General features: G+C 30.0%; 2 protein-coding genes across 8 annotated transcripts; both read left to right on the top strand.

Annotated features, from left to right (window-relative positions):
* Window positions 1-338: 338 nt before the first annotated feature.
* Window positions 339-15530, top strand: LOC129317928 (leucine-rich repeat receptor-like serine/threonine-protein kinase RGI4). 7 transcript variants are annotated; one of them, XM_054962358.1, is made up of 9 exons: window positions 339-880; window positions 1942-2082; window positions 2960-3103; window positions 6529-6672; window positions 7967-9925; window positions 12365-12474; window positions 14330-14411; window positions 14983-15086; window positions 15171-15530. In XM_054962358.1, exons 1-5 carry the CDS (start codon window positions 436-438, stop codon window positions 9364-9366), a joined length of 2274 nt encoding a protein of 757 aa, XP_054818333.1. In that variant the 5' UTR covers window positions 339-435; the 3' UTR covers window positions 9367-9925; window positions 12365-12474; window positions 14330-14411; window positions 14983-15086; window positions 15171-15530. The 7 variants fall into 7 exon arrangements, with proteins under 7 accessions (XP_054818333.1, XP_054818330.1, XP_054818331.1 ...); XM_054962355.1 differs by having other exon boundaries at window positions 12365-13209; window positions 13319-14411; XM_054962356.1 differs by having other exon boundaries at window positions 12365-13633; window positions 13722-14411.
* LOC129317457 (uncharacterized) lies at window positions 13749-14135 on the top strand. The gene has a single exon (XM_054961783.1). The coding sequence runs from the start codon at window positions 13749-13751 to the stop codon at window positions 14133-14135; it is 387 nt and encodes a 128-aa protein (XP_054817758.1).
* Window positions 15531-20410: the final 4880 nt, after the last annotated feature.

The following is a 20410-nucleotide window of genomic DNA, read 5'->3' as shown; positions in this document are numbered from 1 at the left end:
TTTCTCAATATTTTTCCATAACAACCTTGTGCATATTATTTTGTTCATTATAATTATCTATTATAAGCTAACAGTTAATTACAATATTATCCTTGCTCTTATTTCAGAGCTGATCAGTTAATAACTCTCAAAGTTATATATAGTGAACCTTTCTTCTCCTTTTTCTTCATCCTAAGAAGCTTTGAGCCTATCCAACATGGCAAATCTATGCTTTCATTTCTTCTCCTCCATTTTCTCCATGCTCTTTCTCATGGTTTTTCCATCTTTATGTCATTCCAGTTTTACCCTCGATGGATTGACACTTTTGCTTTCAAATCATCTATTAGGGACCCCTACAATCACTTAAAAAGTTGGTCCAACTCATCATCTTTCTTTTGCCACTGGTTTGGAGTCACATGTAACAATGAGAGAGTGAGAATATTGAGTCTTCCTGAGATGGGTCTTGAGGGCACCTTACCATCACAAATTGGAAATTTGTCCTTCCTAGAGAAACTTGAACTACAAAGCAACAACTTTCATGGTCGGCTGCCAAAAGAGTTGCTTCAACTGCGCAAACTAGAAATTCTAAACTTGAGTTATAATGCATTTAGTGGAGCTATTCCAACTTGGATTGGGAGCTTGTTTATGCTTCAACGCTTGAGTCTTGGCAATAATAGTTTTGGAGGTCTCATTCCTCCAAGTATATGCAATTTGTCTAACTTGGAGACCTTGGATTTAAAGTCTAATTCTATCAATGGATCTATTCCGGTGGATATTGGAAGACTTCAACATCTAAAATTTTTAAGCATTTCTAGAAACATGCTTTCAGGAAGGATACCTCCAACTATCTCTAACTTATCATCACTTGAACACATCTCATTGTCTCTCAACTTCTTAGAAGGTATGTCCTGTATAATATATTTGTGATACATTTATTCTATTTCAAAATTGATGAATTTATCTTCTTCTTTTTTTTGTAATCATTTATATCAGTCTTATACTTGATGTCAATCTAACTTGGGGTATGCTATTTAATGTCTTTTCAAAGTTAGACTTTGAACTGAAAATTCTCAAACATTTTACAATTACATGAAACAAATTAGCTACACCTCTATAATTAAGCTATCATCACCAGAACAAACTTGACTATTCTTTAAAAATTACTCGTTGAATGAGTTATCTCCAACAAAAAAATATTTTTGTTTAAAATAGACAAGTTAATTAAATGTTATTTGGAATTCTCTTTCAGCTAGGCACTTTTTTTTACACTATATAATTTTTGGAATTCCATTTGCATTTGTCACACTACTACAAAAAAAGTTTAGGGGAGCGTCCATTTTGGAGTGCTTTCTTCTGTGGGAGCACTTTTTTGAGAAATGCTCTAGTAGGACACCAAAAAAATTTAAAAAAGAACATAATCTCCATCAAAAAATTCTAGCCTATTAGAGCACTATGTGGAAAGTGCTCCAATAGGCTGCGTGAAAAGATATTAAAAAAAAAAAAAGAGGCTCATATTAGATTGACTTAAGTTTTCATTTATTACTCTAATGTTGTTTTCATGTCTTAATATAAATAGCTTGCATATTCAAGGACTTGTATATTCTAAATAATAATTGTTATGTTTGTAATTTACTTGACAAGTTATTTTCGTTATGAAATTTATATGATAGTGAAGATACCATGAGAATTTGTGGTTTTTTTGGTAAAATTAATGAATTATTTTTTAGATTTATTTAGGAAAACATGTAATGAGAAAAGGGCTCATTTTTACATTTATTATATAATAATTATTAACTGGTCAGTAATAATGACCAAAGAACAAATTACTGAATACATATATGAGATACAACAATAATGCATTCCCAGAATTACATGTGCTACTCAATTTTTGTTAATACTGTTTTTTATTATCAGAACTCATGAAAAAGTACAAGGTTATTTTTCTTTTTGGCCATATTGCAGGACATATTCCCAAAGAAATGAATGAGCTTACAAATCTGAAAAATATGTACATGGGTATGAATAAGTTGTCAGGCCAAGTACCAAGAATTGGAAAATTGATCATACTTGAAAATTTATATCTTGCAAGCAATAACTTCCAAGGTACATTTTTAACGAATCATAATTTTTAACTACTGTTTTTTCTTTTATTTCTTAACGAGCATCATCATAAACGACTTTTTTTTTTGAGTGGCTATAATTTTTAGAGAAGAATCCCTTCAAATATATGTCATGTTGACTTTCTATGGTTATATTTAAGAGCTACCTTTTTCATAAGTTTATCCTACAAAATAAATCAAAGGTCTGTTTATTTAATATTAAAAACTATGTGATTTTTAGATAGTATGCATATTTTATAAGAATCCATTTCTTTTTTAGATATCTAATTTTATAAAAAGTATATATTATTTTTTCTTAGTTATAATATTTAAAAATGTTATCATTTAATTATTTTTATATTTTATGGTATCTTCATGCAAATCCATTTCTAAAAATATAGTTTTATTAAGCTATTTTAAAATTTATAATAATTTCATATATCTCTGTTTTTCATGGAATTCTCTCTGATATAACACATCAGATTATTTTCAAAAACGTTTCAAAATAGTTAGAAATATTTTTTTGATTCTGAATATTTTCAAAAATTTGAACAAATATAATAAAATTTCAAAAAAATATATTTTTTAAAAATAAATGATTTTTATGGGAAAAAAATCAAACAAATGTGCCCCAAATTAAATCTCTACTATAATTTCATAACTTCTTTTTATGTGATTCTTAAAAGTCATTAAATAAATTCATAGGAGTTCATCATGTTTTATGATTTTAAATTAAAATTATTTTTTGCAAAATTATTAAATCATAAAAGAAATTCAATACACTCGATCAAATTTGTTTCTGAAATAAACTAAAATTGCAGGAGGTGAGAGGCGTGGAATTAGAATGTTTCATGCAACAAATTTGTGTTGTCATATTGCAGGAGATATTCCCAATGAAATAAGTAATCTTACAAATTTGAATAGCATTTACTTAAGTGCTAATCAATTGTCTGGTCACATACCAAGAGGCATTGGCAAGTTCACTAGGCTTCAAGAGTTATTTCTAGACAACAACAACTTAGAAGGTATATATACTTTTATCATATTAAAGGCTAGTTCTGCTTAATTTTTTGCTAATTATATGATATTTTACGCATGAGCAATAGAGTTACTTTATTTTTGGTTTTTTACCATATTGCAAAAGATTATCACTACAAAAAACAGCTTTTTATCGCTAATCAATGAAAATTCTATCGCTAAATGGATTAGCAACGGAATATTTTGTCAGTAAAAACACTGTTACTTATTCATTAGTGACAAAATTTGTAATTTTGTCGCTAATTAGAGATGAAATTAGTGACATAATGCAATTTTGTCACAAATTTCTGACAAAATAGCGACAAAAATTTTCCATCACTAAATAAGGATAAAGTTATTCTGACTTTGTGATGAAATACATTCCGCCGCTAATCCGTTGCTAATTTTCCAACGGGCTTATTCCGTCGCAAATTTATTAGGTGGACTAAAATATCTTTGTCACGTCATCTGGTGGATCAATGCCATCTCACCACTATCTAGTCACCTAATGGACCATATCACCTCATGGCCATGTCACTACCACGTCCTAGTCACCCTGTGGACTAGTGGCACATCACCGCCACGTTATTTGTCACTGTCATGTCAAATATTATTACTTTCAATTATGTCTTGGCTAGGTTCAAACTTGCAACCTCATACTCTCATGTATTTTTGCATCCACCTTGTTGCCAGTTGAGCTGAAAGGAATCTTCAGTCCTAATTGATAAATTAAATGTATAATACTTAACCACACACACATATATTAATAAATATATTATTTAAATTATTATTAAATATAGTATTTAAATTTACTTAATTTTTAACATTATATTTATTTATGAATATGGAAAAATTAATTTATATATAATAATTATTTCTATTATATTTTATTTAAAAAAATTATTTTTGATAATAAATTTAATATTAAATTTAAAAATATTTTATTATCATTATATATTATATTACAATTTGTATCTATATAATATATAATATTCTAATTTTTTATTTTATAATTATTTTATTCTATTTTTATTTTTAAATAAGAATAATTAAGTATAGAATTTAAATTATTATGAATAATATACAAATAATTTAAAATAATAAATTATTTTTATTATTTTAAATTATTTATTTATAGCATAATAATATATATAAATATATATTATAAATAATAAAATTAAATTAAAAATAATTAGTGACAGAATTATGACAAAGAGCTTTGTGATGAAATTTTTCATCACAAATTCCATCACTAAATTAGAATAAGATATCCTAGCCACTAGCAATGGAATTTTTCATCAGTAAATTCTATTATCGTGATGGAATAATGATAAAATTTTAGCGATAGAAACTTCCGTTGCTAAATTCTGTTACTAATTTAGCAACTGAATTAGTGATGAAATAAAAATTCTGTCACTAATCTACTATTTTTTGTAGTGTATTTCTTTACAATAAACAGATAATCTCTCAAATTCAAGAAATTTATAAACATAGATGATACTATTTTTGAGTATTAATTAACCTTAAACAGGTATATATAGTGAATATATGCTTACTCAAGGAATTGGAAAATTGATTATTTTATTTTAATATTTAGATAACGACCCACAGCTTTTCAAACTTGTATTACAAATTAATTTAACAGGTTATATCAAATATTCACCAACTTTAATTTCTTGATTAAAAATATATCTGAATTGCACAATATAATTTGGGATTGATAGAAATTCAAAACCATATGTAATTAATGGGAATTGTCCTTTATTTTCATTTAAACAAGCTCGTTTTTATTTAAAATTAAATTTTTTTATGAAAAGTTAAAAAAATCGTTAACCTTTATTAAACTTAATTTATCAAGAAGTACAATTCATCAAAATAACAAAATAAATAAATAGGCTAATATAGATTAAATTGTTTTCAAAACATAGAATAAAAATTAAAGATACATATTTCATAATTTTATTGATGATTTTAAGTGTTCGCACAGCTTTTGAACATATAAATCTATATATGGGGCCTATCATGCTTTAGACATGCAATCTTATTTTCATCTAAGTCACTAACTTTGAAACACAAAATAACTTCAAATAACACGTGTTGTGCTTTGCAAGTGCACGAATCATAACAAGTAATACAAAATAAGTAAAGTATCATTCTTGCAAAGATTTGTATTAAAAATATAGTTCAAGCAAAAGATTGCACAAATTTAATTAAGTTCAAGAAAACAAATTAGTTGGACAAGTTGATTTTGCAAATTATATTAAAAATAGAAAATAAAGAAAAAAATTATTCTTAGACTTCAAGGTGAAAATAGGACCTAGAATCATCTATCCCTCTTTCTTCTCATAGCACTAAAATTACCTCCTCTTATAAATATTTTTAATGAAAATAAGTGCTAACTTAGGGTTCTAAAAAAATATTTGAGCAAGCCCTCTCAAGTCATGAACAAGTGTTTACTTTAATTAAATTGCTCAATCTCTTGTTAAATTAATAAAACCCAATTTTAAGCTCCAACCCGATTGTAGCGATGCAAGGTTAGTAAGTATATCTCTATTTACTAACAAAATCATCCATTCATCATGCAAATTTCAAGTTCTTGCACTATTTTACCCAAGTTTTACACTCAAGCATCACCTAAGTGAAAAAACATCTAAATGTGGCTAATCACTTATAAACATTAAAAGAAGAGTAAAGTAGACACTTATATCATTAATCACAAAAAGAAAGGAGAAATTTTGTGTTAATGCGTATAAGGGTTCAAAATAATCTTACAGCAAAGTGTTTAGTTACTTATAATCATCTATAAGTTATAAATACACAAAACATTTGAACCAATATCATATTAGAAAAGAGAAAATGAGAAGATATCGAAAAACTAAGAGAATGGAGCTTCAAATCTTCATTCCCTTGTTCCAAGTACTTCTAACTCCAAAAGTTTGAAGAATGAGTTTTGAGTTGAGCAAGCAACACATACACATCAAACCCTAATATTTTTAGCTAAATAAAATGCAATGCTTTGTTTTTAGTAGTGAAAGTTTCAAACAAAGTCGTGACTTTGGTCATGACTTTTCTCTATATTGCTCTCTTCTTCCATACAACATGATTAATCACCTTTGCACCTAATTTCTTCATCTTAATGCATCCTAATACATCACTTGATTTCCATAAATGCCCCCAACATACCCTAAACCAAAATATTGATAAATTAACTTGAAAAAACCAAAATAGAGCCATGGATTGAATTTCCAAAATAATATGCATATTTTCCTAACTAGAGTATTCAAAATGTGTAGAATTGTGCCAAAATAATATATTAGAATTTAAGAAAAATGTGCTCAAATAAAATGAAATCCTAGAGGTTAGCATTACCATAAACTTAAGTGTTGCTCATTTTACTTACAATGATGCGTTGCTTTTTTTTTTCCTTTTGCAGGAAATATTCCCAATGAAATTATAAGTCTTGCAAATCTAAAGATAATGAGCCTAAGTGTTAATCAACTATCTGGCCCTATTCCAGATGGTATTGGAAACTTGACTATGCTTCAACAATTGTATCTTGATAGCAATAATTTAGAAGGTACATTTTCATCCAAATGTAATGCATTACCATCATTTTTCTTTTAATGTTATATTTTATGCTTTAGCATTAGACTTGAGAATTCAAAAGGACTTATACCATATAATTGCCATAACTCAGAATTTGAGTTATGGCCAATGCATAAGCTAAGGTAAATACTTCCACTTAGCTTAGCAAGCCTGAAAAAATTTGCTTGACAATAATGACTTATTTTCTTAATTTTTTTCTTTGAATCATTTTCATTCCCCTAATTTTCATCATCACTCCAAGCCTCTTCCATCTATTTTTCTTCTTGTTAGATCTAATGCTTGGGCCTATCAATCAACCAACCAGCACATTTTTCATATTTCTATCATGAGTCCCACATTGGGGAGCCTCACAAGTAGAGTGAGATTAGACTCTCCTCCTAATAGGCTAATCTTTTGAGATAGGCTCTTTCTTTAGGCTTGTGCTCATGATATTGGAACTTCCATTGAGAATTTGGTGCCCTGAAAAGGGCTACTTAGGGAGGGTTTTGACTAATAGAAGGCCAAGTGAAATGCAATTGAGTGGAGACACCAAAGACATCAGCTCTCAATAGGGTGTATTGTCATGATTCCCACATTAAGGAGTCTCACAATTAAAGTGAGGTTTATAAGTGTGAGGGACTTTCCCTCTGAATAGGCCAACCTTTTGGTATAGGCTCTTCCTTTAAGCTTGTACTCATGACAGGTCCCTAAATTTGTTGACTAGTTCACTATACATATGATTTAATGGTTTATCTTAGACCAGATCATAACCTAGTTCATGATCCAACTAGCCAATATGGTCCAATTAGCTAAACCCTTAATTTTACTTACTATTTAGGTTTTTAATATTATACACTAAAAATAATTTTAGAAGTTCAGGCTAACAAGCTAACAACTCATCATCCACTATTAAAAATATACCTACAAAAGTGTTTATTTTGGACATGTGAGAATGTTTCCAAAATGCTCCCATATCCAATAATGTCGTACACATAGGAACATTTCAAAAGCTCTCTTATAGGTATCCTCTAAAGGAGGATTTTAGAAGAGATACCTATAAGAGCATTTCTAAGGGGAAAAAAATGCAACCATAAATTCTAAATCCATACTAAGTTTATTGCAAGGGCCCAAATCCATCACAAAATGGGCCCAAATCTCATTACAAATTCCATCCCAAATCTTATGTTTTTAAGTGGTGGATAAATCTAAGTAGTTAGACATTTGTAATTTTCTTTATGTTCTAATATTAACTTTCATTGATACTTCAATTAATATTTGTATTCCAGGATCAATACCCATGGAAATAGGCAATCTTCAACAACTTGAGATATTACAATTGTCTCAAAACAAATTGAGAGGGTTTATTCCATCAAAAATTTTCAACATGTCAACTTTAGAGGTCTTGTCTCTCTCAAACAATTCTCTATCAGGAAGTCTTCCACCAAATTTTGGATTTTCCCTTTCAAATCTACAAATGCTTTATTTATGGGGCAACAAACTTTCTGGAAAAATTGCAAATACTATATCCAATGCTTCTAAGCTAACTAGTTTAGAATTGGAAGACAATAATTTTGAAGGGTTTTTACCAAACACTCTTGGACATTTAAGATGCTTAGAAACCCTTTCAGTAAGTAATAATAATTTCACCATTATAGATACTTCTGATTCTGAAAATGGCTTTTTCAACTCATTATCAAATTGTAGACATTTGAAAAGTTTGATTCTCTCAATGAATCCACTACATATGAAACTTCCCAAGTCTATTGGAAACTTATCTGATTCTCTACAAGTGCTACTTATAGACTCATGCAAGATACATGGTAACATACCATTAGAAATTGGGAATTTGTCTAACTTGTTCCAGCTATCATTGGCTGAAAACTTTTTAAATGGATCAATACCAAAAGCAATTAGCAACATACAAGCTCTTCAGGATTTGAATCTTGAGGGCAATGAGCTAGGTGGTTTGATTGTTGATGAACTTTGTGAAATTAAAAGGCTTGCCTATCTACATTTATCTCGAAACAAGTTTTCTGGAGCAATGCCACCTTGCTTAGGAAATTTGATGTCCTTGCAAAAGCTTTACTTGGACTCCAATAAGTTGATTTTTGACATACCTTCTTCCTTTTGGAATCTAACTGGTATATTGGAAGTAAACCTATCCTCTAATATTTTAGTTGGAAACCTATCATTCAAGATTGGTAACTTAAAAGCACTTATATCATTAGATTTGTCAAGAAATCATATATCAGGAATCATTCCATCAGCCATAGGTGGCTTGCAAAATTTACAAATTCTCTTATTGGAACATAACAAATTGCATGGGAAGATTCCTGAATCACTTGGGAATTTGCTAAGCTTAGTAAAGTTAGACCTTTCCCAAAATCAATTGTCTGGTGAGATTCCTAAATCTCTAGAGTCACTTGTATCCCTCAAGTATATCAATCTTTCTTTTAATGAACTACAAGGTGAGATTCCAAGTGGCGGAGTCTTTAAAAATTTAACTGTCGAATCTTTGATGATGAATAAAGCACTTTGTGGTGAGCCAATAATGCAAGTGCCTCCATGCAAAAAAGGAATAAGAAAAAGGTCAACATCAAAATTGATTTTGTTGAAATATGTATTGCCTATTGTTTTGCCAATGGCTTTGATTTTTACAGGCATTGCCCTCTTTCAACAAAAATGAATAAATTCTCGGTATGCCATTAAATTTTTTTTATCTACTTTAGAAATGCCAAGAAAGATTTCTTATTTAGAAATTTTTGATGCAACTCATAGTTTTAATGAGAGCAACTTACTTGGAAGGGGGAGTTTTGGTTTTGTGTTCAAAGAAAAACTTTCAAGTGGAAAAATGGTTGCCGTTAAAATATTCAATTTTGACTTAGAGGCATTGTCAAGGAGCTTTAAGCTATAATACAACACAATGCGTAATTTAAGGCATTGTAATCTGGTGAAGATCATTAGTAGTTGTTCCAATGCTAAACTGAAGTGTTTGATAATGGAGTTCATTCCCAATAGAAGCCTTGAAAAATGTTGCATGTGCTTTAAAATATCTCCATCATGGCTTGTCAATGCAAGCAGTCCACTATGATTTGAAGCCAAGTAACATTTTGTTGGATGATAATATGGTTGCCCATGTGAGTGACTTTGGAATTGCCAAATTTTGTCGGATAACATTTTGTTAGATAAAGGGAAATCTAGGATGCACGCTGAGACAATATCTACAATTGGTTATATTGCACCAGGTAATTATCCTAATTCTTTATTCTTCTTCTTTTACAAAACCCCATTTATATTAGAGTTATTGCGATAATGATACTCAAAATCTTACATACATTGTCAATCATTTGTTTCATATTGACAAAATTGAATGAGATTAGAGAAGAATAAATTATTGTTTATAAGAAATGATTCACTGGTTTACAAAACATTATGTTTTTATGCATAAGAAGTTCAATTGACAAAACTACAAGACGTTATTAAAGTTATCAGTGTAAAATAATCGCATTTGAATCTAATGCCCTTAATTCTTATATAAAATTTTATTGCATATTTCCTTATAATTTTATTAAGGGAGGTTTTTATATTAAAAAAGAACTAGATTTATTTAACTAATTTAGTATACTTATGTTGAATTCTTTAATTAATTTACTTTTATACATCAATGAGATGGTTTGTTTTAATGTATGTGATTGTATTCGGCCTAAAAAAAATGTATGTGGGTGTGGGTGTGGGTGCATGTTCATCACTGTAGTAAGTAATTTTAATATAGTGTATATGACAATTAGATATGTGTGCGTGTGTGGGTTCTTGTCACAAATATATCTAGCATATTGTATTTGATGATAATGTTTTCTGAAAGTTCTTATATGATCTAGAAACCAAGCATTTAAAGCACTGTTTGATTGTTATTTTAAGGGGGAATGGTATTAAGGGCGCTAAAATAGAGTTTATTTCACTTAGGGCCTAAATGAATATGAAATTGCTTTGCAAGCCTTGAGGTCTTAAGTGCAATAATTTTTTGGAGCAAAAATACTATTTTGCCTTTTGTTGGATTTGAATTAAAAAAGCTGCACAAACCCTTAGAGAAAAGAAGCTGACGAAGCTTTATTCACTATTTTTCTTTTCTTTGCTTTGCCAGAGAAATAAAACTCATGAAGCTTCTCATTGCATCGCCATTTGAGAAAAGCTTCTCATTTCCTTATCTATTCACTATTTCTTATTACTCTAGTGGTGCTCATTATTTCCTGTGTCGCCACGCTCTCTTCCCTGTTGCTCACGCTTGGCCTAATCCATTTGACATTGCTGTTCATCACCAATGCTCTCACAACTTAACCTTGAGCTTCTCTCAGAGTCTCATTCTTACCATCTAAAGGTCACATCCTTACACAATCAAATCCAGTCTCTTGCTGTTGCTTAGCATTTGAGTACTAAGTCTTTGATGTCTATGACTTTGGTAATTACTTCTATTGTTTGCCTCAACCTCTTAACATTGAATCCTATTAATTAGATCTATAAGGTGGTTTAGAAAATGAGAGGACCTAAATTTTAGGAATCAAAAATTTTATTTAGAATTTCCCTTCTCTCTCTCAGTATCACATTGATGTTTAACCTTGTTTTCTTATCTTAGCAAGTCAATTTTATTAGGACTATTCTTATGTGTGTCTTGTCATTTCACAACAACAATAAAACATTAAGTGAAGGCTAAGAAAGTAAAGTAGCACTAATGTGTGCTGTTGCTTGGCTATGAATGATAAATGATGATATAAAAGAGGAAGTGAAGTTTGGTTAGGATTTTAGATACAAACATTAGTTAGGATTTTATTGAAAGAAGAGAATGATGTGGCTATTGTATGTGCTGTTTTGGGGTATTTTGCTCTGGTCAGAAGGAATACTAGTGAAGGTGGTACTCTTGATAGAATTGGGTGATGGATTTGGTATTCGATAGGATTGATATGGTCTCAATATAGGCATCATATGGTTGGTATTCTAAGTTTTGGGTTTAGGTGGGTAAAATTGTAAATAAGAAGGAAGGATGGTTAACTTAATGCATCATATAGAATGTTTACGAAGCCATTTATATCAAGTCTAACACTTTACTAGCAAGTATCTATTCTAGTTTTTTATTGCAAAATAGGTTCTTTATGCTTATTTTAATACCTCTAGATTTGTAAGCATTTAGACTGGATATGGATAGTGGCCTATTTTATAGCTCTCACAATGACATGTTTGCATGTGTGGACTATTTTTTACTTGCAATTCAATTTTCTACATCCTTGATTACATACTAGGTATTCCTGACACCAATTGTAGAATGAGTTGGTTATAATGGATTTATGTACGTTAGATTTTTTAAATATCTTGTTCTATGTCCTCGTTGTTGAAGGTAAACATTTGAATAAGAGATGGTGTACCGTTAATGTCCTGTTATTAGAAGATACTTCACTTAAATAAGAGTAGAATTGTTGGATTGAACAAATCCTTGATTTGGTTCATTTGGTATTAGCCATAGGTTCACTCTAAACTTTTATATGATTGATAAATAAATAAAATTGTAATAATGTGCAATACTTCATCATGTTTCTTTCACTTCCATTCAGCCAAGTAGGTCAACCTCTTTCTAAACTATAAACCTTATAGACTACTAAACAAACTCTTTTGATAATCATAGTTAATTTGTGCAGGTGCATAGCATAAAATGGCTTCCAGCAAACCACAAAAAGCAATAACAACTACGAGATGGCGTGATTTTAGAAGAGAATTTTTGGAGATTAATAAAGGCAAATATAAAAAGGTAGGCAATTTAAATAAGGTTGTAGCTGAAATATGGAAAGAAATGAGCATAAAGGAGAGGGAGCTGTATAGAATGAAGGCGACTAAAAATAAAGAGGTGAGAATGCACAAAAAATATGAAATTCCTTCCACACTCGATGTTCTCCTGTAAAATTTAAAGAAATTACTGAGTTTATAAAAGAGAAGCGCCATTTGAAAGAGAAAGTGAAGGCAATTAGCTTTTCTAAATTATTGGATATTGAAGGTTTGAAAATCCTAAGAGAATTATGCCATGAGATCATGCGATCTTATGATCCCCTGACTCAAAAATGACAATAAGGGGAAAACAGTATTAGTAAGAGCAGGGCAGCTACAGGCTATTATAGGGCTACCTAATGCTACAAGGGTAGTAGATTTAAATGTTAACAAGGAGTTGGTAGCAGAATTGAAGAGTGATTATACATTAATGTCATTAAATGACTTGAAGAACAAGATCAGTTCAGAGGATGAGAATGACAAGTTCGAGTTTTATTTTTTGTTGTTAACACTTGGCACTCTTTTGTGTCCTGGTAGAAGTCTCCAAGTTATTGATAAGGCATTGAAGGTGTTGGCATATGTGAATGATGTGTGGTCTAATTTTAATTGGGCTACTTTTATATTGGAGGAGTTGAATCAGGAGATTTAGCTCTACAAGGAGCATGTCAAGAAGGGGAAGTCAAAGGGAACCAAATATATTGGAGGATGCCTTTACCTATTAGTAAGCTATATTATTTTTGCTATTTTCATGAACCTTAGTTGTTATAGCTATCCTTACATTGAATTAATATTTTAAATTTTCTATCTTTAAAATTTTCCTCTCAATAAAGCTGCACCCCCAGCTAGTAATGCAATGGGGCATTGGACTAAAGAAAGGGTGAATGAAATGCTAGAGGTTGAGTGCTAGAACTGTCATGGCTTGTTTTACATTAAAGCACTACCTCACCATGATGCCAACCTTAGTGTCTTGACCCAGCTGCCTCTAATTACTGCCTTTCATGACAAGGTGTGTATACTTTTAACCCAATAGTATTTTTTAATCCTTTAGTTATGAATAATTGAACCCTAAGTTCAGAATAAGTGAACCCATTGATGTGCAGAACATGAAGGATGTGTGTGTAAGAGTGAAGGCTTACATGGAGAAGGTCTGTTTTGCCAATGTTAATTAGCGAACATTTTATTGTCAAATATGAATATATTATTATGAATAAGTGCACATTTTATATTTTATAGGAAATGAATGAAGTATAGGAGAGAGTCATGTCTTACATAGCTAATGAGTTGCTAGAGTTACAATCAAAGAGGGCTGTCATAAAAGAAGAAGAGGATGAGGATGAGGATGAGATAGGTGAGAAGGATGACAAACATGCAGAAGATAAGGTTGATGAGCTGGATGAGGAAGGAAAACATGATAAGGATGAGGATGATGTAGACACAGAGACAGAAGAACAAGCAGAGGTGGAGGATGTTAAAAACATAAAAATTGAAAGACAAGAAGACGAGAAGGATAAAGAGAAAGATGCAACTCAAGAGGGAGAAGAAGAAGAGAAATTAGACACAGATGCATTTCAAGACAAAGTGGCTACCTATAAGAAAGGAAAACTTCCAGTCAGGAGATCTAAGAGGAAGAAGAAGCCTATTTGTTAAATCTTCATGGATGCTACTTGTTACCCATAAGAAGAGAAAAGTTAGTGACAAGCAATGGCTATATGGATTGTGCCTAGATTGGTGTACAATAAAGGATAGCGGTTAGTAAGTGGAAAATTACTGTCATAAGAAATAAAAAGAAAAGTTCTTTATTGTAAAGCATCGTAATTATTTTTTTTGGTTGGATGTTACAGGATATTTATCCAAGTGTATGACTACTATCTTACACGAAGTGAGCTGCATTCTCTTGGACTAGCATAATGGATAAGCAATCAGGTAAAAAAAATTTTGACTTGTATTTAACAATGGAAGTCCATATATGTACAACTACATATTTGTAAATGAAAAACTAAATGTCCATATATGTCTATGTAGGTAATTACTATGGTTAACAGGACTCTTGTAGGTGACCAGAAGGAGTAGTCATCTCAAGTAACGCGTCATATTTTTTATGCTGAATTCATGGCTAAGATGACAAAGAATCCATCATGCTAGAATATAGATGAGAATACAAAGCATATTATCCCTGAGCATTTAGGATATAACTTAGGTGACTGTGATTTCATATTTAGGGAAACCATTAGTTTTGCTTTGTCTTGGTGCCAAGGACAATGACATTTTACATTCTTGATCTATGGTTAGTCACAAGTAATTAGAGGCTAAGGAGGAACAAATGAGAAAGCAGGAAAGAAAAGGAAGGGGAAAATGGCAAAAAAATGCCTAAAAGATCCTGTGTACAAGGATCAAATAAAGAGGGGTGCAAATATTGTATACTCTAAATTATGAAAACTTGCTTTTGAATTTGTCAGCCTTTTTGTGTTTATTGGCTAACCATTTACTTTTGTAGAGGGAGCATTTCAGATTAATTTTGCTAAAGGTGAAGCCAGAACTATCTGATGTGGAGTACAGCAATGACATACTCTATTTATGGGTCTTCAAGCAAGAGAACAAGTAAGTTATACTGGTATAACATTTAAATCTTTTTTAGAAACAAAATATTCATTCATATCTCACTCTATTGCCTTTATTATGCAGCGATGACTGTGGAATTAATCTCATTATATGACTTAAATTCTGCAACAATAATGTCAATGTTGGCCATCCTCCATTTACCATGCTTAGATACACAACACAAGAACTATCGGCCATGAGATGTGACATAGTATGCTAGTTAGTGGAGCATCCTAATAATGTCATCTATGAACATCCACTTGCACTTATAGGAACAAGTAAATGAGAAGAAAAATTATAGGATTGTAGAATTAGGTTATCATACTTAGATTATGTATATATTTAAAGATGTTTTTTTTGTAATTTGGAAATAGTTTTTGTTTGTAATTAAAATTATGTATATATTTGTACGAAAAGGAAATGAAATCTACAAGTCTCAACCTTTCCATTATGTACAAGACAATATCTACTATGCATGAAAAGTCTATGAATTTTGAGTAATTCAGTAGCCTTGGGTTTTAACTGAAATGGCTACGCAGACCATGCATGAGAGAATACCTACTATGCACAAGATGATATCCATGCATACACAATGGAAAGTCCATGCATTTTCAGTATTTCACTAGCCTAGCTTAGAGAAAATGATAACTTAAGTAGACCATGCATGACAGAACACCCACTATACACAAGACGATGTCCACGCATGCACAATGAAAAGTCCATGCATTTCCTGTATTTCACTAGCTTAGCCTGGAGAAAATGACAACTTAGGTAGACATGGACGACAGAACACCCACTATACATAAGATGATATCCACACATGCACAATGGAAAGTCCATGCATTTTTATCATTTCACTAGCTTAGTCTGGAGAAAATGATAACTTGGGCAGACCATATACGACAGAACACCCACTATGCACAAGACGATGTTCACGCATGCACAATGAAAAGTCCATGCATTTTCAATATTAATAAGGGCAATTACATCATATAAGAATTTCATGTTGGTACTAGCCTAAGTACTAAAACAAGTACCCACATGAAATTTGACATTATATTTCAAGTCTGATATATACAAAAAGTTACCCACTATATCCAAAATATTTAACAGTTGCTTCTTTATATACAAAAAAAATATCTATCATTCCCAATTGCTTAAAAAATATTATTTAGGAATGCTTCCATATACATAATTATAGTTGCCTATATACATCAAAGAAGTATAATGTGACTACTTCTCATGCTAGATTGGGATTCTTTTATGTATTGTGATTGTGTCCGGCATCCCCACATCTTGAACATGATAAATCTTATCTTGAAATTGAGACTCTAAAACTTAAGATGGAGAGATTTTGAAATCTACACACCTTAAAAGTTACTCCTCCCCATTAGAGATGAGAAACCTTTCCATTCTCCAGCTGAATACCCATTTCTGTGCATTTGTCATTCTTTATCTATGTTTAATTTCATTTCCGTACATTAGGGGCAAAATTATATTTTTACTCTGAAGAAATATTGCACTTAGTGCTTCAAGGCCTGCAAAGCAATTTTAGATTTATTTAGGCCCTAAGTGCAATAAACTCTATTTTTAGGGCCCTTAATCCTATTCCCCCTTATTTTAAACCTATTATATATATCTAAGAAAGTCTAAAGAATACATCAAGAAATGTATAGGAATTTGTGCTATTAATTAGTTATTATTTTACTTGATATGTCATATATAAGTTACTTGATATTTGACTTGGTTGAATTAAATTAAATCATATGCAGAATATGAATCTATTGAAATTGTTTCAACAAAAGTAGATGTGTATAGTTATGGAACAAGACTAATGGAGGTATTCACAAGGAAAAAGCCAACAGAAGATATATTTGTCAATAGATTAAGCTTAAAGACTTGGATAAGTAAATCAATGTCACATGCATTGATTCAAGTCATGGATTCTAGTTTGCTACAAGGAGATTAACAATATGTTGGTAACATTTTGACAACTACATCTACTATTTTTGAATTGGCCTTGAATTGCTGGTCTGATTTTCCAACAGAATGCTGCAATATGTTAGATATTATAGCATCATTGAACAACATCACGGACTTGTTTATGCAAAGAAGTGAAGTTTAAAGAAATTAATATTATTAAATCTATTTGTAATTGGTTTTGTTGTCCACCCTTCATTCCTCTTGACTATCCATTTAGAAAATGTTGGATGTGATAACTTTGAGAAATGGTGATGATGTATTTTCCTAAACATTGAAGACTAAGTATGAGTTGTGGATTTGTAAAACTTGTACTTGTATTGCATGGATTATGAGCCTTTTAATCAATGATAGGGTCCATCTTTTTAAGTTTTTAAAGAAGTTATCCAAGAAAAAAAAACAATTATATTAGCTTTACAACTATATTTCTAAATTGATCTTCAATTAGATAATATAATATATTAAACAATAAAAATACAAGAAAAATTTAAATGACAGTTTAGTCATTTTACCTGAATCACTATACCACAAAAAAAAATTATAGGCATTGCAATTATATTCTTCTTTCCAATCATGCTAGGGAGGATTTGTGAGAAATTTTTGTATAGACCTAGTGTACTATTTCATTACTATATTTACCAATAAAAACATATCATGTTATATGACTGTAAATATAAATTGATTTTGCCACTGATAATAGTAAAGAGAGAAAATAAAAGAAACACTATTACAAAAATAAAGTTATTAAAAATAATGGCATAATATTTTATTTGATTGAAAGGTGTAATTTTATTGGATAGAGCATAAATGACAAGATGCAACTAATCCATGCAAGATTTTTTTTTTTGAGGAGTTGTTTTGATTGTACACATATAGGAAAATAATAGTTAGATCTTAAAAACTTAATTTATTGACAATTACATTTTAAAAAATGAGTTAAAAATATCCTCTAAAGACAATTACAAAAAGGAAAATTTCAGTAAGGGACCATAGTGGATAAATTATTTAAAATCAAGCACTACAAAAAAATAGCTAATTAGCGATGGAATTTTTTATCCCTAATCATGAAATTCCATCACTAAATAGATTAGCGATGAAATATTTCCATCATTAAAAATACTGTCACTAATTCGTTAGCGACATAATTAGAGACGGAATGCAATTCCGTTGCTAATTGGCGATAGAATAGTGATGGAAATTTTCCATCATTAAATAAGGATAAACTATCCTGACTTTGCGATGGAACGCATTTTATTAATAATTCATCATAAATTTTTCAACAGACTTATTCCATCGCTAATTATTAGATAGATCAAAATATCATTGCTACGTCACCCAGTAGACTAATGCCACCTTACCACTAGTTAATCACCGCTACGTCACTGCCATGTCATTTGTCACTGTTATATCAAATATTATTACCTTCAATTATGCCTTGGTTAGGTTCGAACTTACAACTTCATATTCTCTAGTGTCTTGCATCCACCTTGTTGCCAGTTGAGTTGAGAGAAATCTTCAATCTTAATTGATAAACTAAATATATAATACTTAACTACACACACATATTAATAAATATATTATTTAAATTATTATTAAATATAATATTTAAATTTACTTATTTTTTAACATTATATTTATTTATTAATACAGAAAAATTTGTTTATATATAAAAATTATTTCTACTATATTTCATTTAAAAAATTATTTTTGATAATAAATTTAATATTAAATTGAAAATATTTTGTTATCATTATATATTATATTATAATTTGTACGTATATGATCTATAATATTCTAAATTTTAAAGTTTTTAATTGTTTTACTTTATTTTTATTTTTAAATAAGAATAATTAAATATACAATTTAAATTATTATTAATAACATACAAAAAATTTAAAATAATAAATTATTTTAATTATATTTTTTAAACTATTTATTTATAGCATAATAATAAATTATTAAATAAATTATATATAAATATATATTATAAATAATAAAATTAAATTAAAAATAATTTGTCATGGAATTAGTGATAGAATTATGATATAAAGCTTTGTGACCGAATTTTCCATCACAAATTTTGTCAATAAATTAAAATAAAATATCCTAGCCATTAGTGATAAAATTTTTTATTGGTAAATTATTTCTGATGGATTAGTGATGGAATAATGACAAAATTTTTGCGAGGGAAGACTCCGTCACTAAATTAACGATGAAATTAGTGACAGAAATTTATTTTGTCACTAATCTGCTATTTTTTGTAGTGAAGGCCAATGAAATTTAAAATCATACTGCATGACCAAGGGATTAAATTGAAGGAAAAAAATTATATATTTAGCCTTATATATATATATATATTTAATGTGCTTTTTTTCAATTAAATTAAGACATGTGAATCATTTATATTGTGTGTGTATATATATATATTCTATAATCAACCCATGCTATGAATATTATTAACACATCAAAGTCCACTTATTTTTATTTGATTAGATAAAAGTATATTAAGTATATAAACTAAGTACCCAAGTATTGTCCTTGAGAAATAACAAAAAAACCTCCATTAAAATTTAAATATAACTCCAACCATCTTCATTATTGCCACTAGAGCTCTATCAGTCAGACCACTAGCAACAACTCAAGCCACTGGCCATCACCTCTTAATTCACCAAAAAACAATATAACCACTAAGCCATTCGTACTATTAATTATATGTTGCAAAATGTTATATATAAAATAAACCAAGTTCCTAAACCAAGTCCACTAACATTATGATGACTTGTTAAAACCATAACTACTTGTTATTTTGGTAATGTGTAGTTTATTAATTCATTAATTCTACGTTTAGATACACATGGATTTGGATTTGAGCCCAATCCATTGTTTGGGTAATTAAAAATGTATGGATTTAGATTTGACCCAAATTCAAATTCAAGTTCCCCCTTAAGCTCTTTGTAATTTGAAATTCTTTCTAAACCCTTATTATTTCAAATCCTAACTGAATATCTTTTGTAATTTGGCCCAAATGCATGAAGGCTTGATCAATCTACCAAAGGTAATTTAACCGGACCACTAAAGTTGATGGAAACAAGTGGCTATCGTTGATCGGACTGGATGACTGACTTTCACTTAGACCAGATCGATAGTGACGATTAGGACAAAATAGCCAACTTACATTAAGGTTAGACCGACAATAACAATCGAGACTGGATAGTTGACTTCCACCGAGACTAGACTAACAGCGATGATTGGGATCTAATAGACAACTTCCACTAAGACTGGACTGATGGCAACAATAAGGATCAGCTAGTCGACTTCTACCTAGATTGAACTAATAGTAATGA

This window comes from Prosopis cineraria, unplaced genomic scaffold, assembly GCF_029017545.1.
Source record: "Prosopis cineraria cultivar Desert tree isolate PC_DT_omini unplaced genomic scaffold, ASM2901754v1 PC8, whole genome shotgun sequence".
Lineage (NCBI taxonomy): Eukaryota > Viridiplantae > Streptophyta > Magnoliopsida > Fabales > Fabaceae > Prosopis > Prosopis cineraria.
The sequence above is the reverse complement of the archived record's forward strand: the minus strand, read 5'-3'. Positions and strand labels throughout refer to the sequence as shown.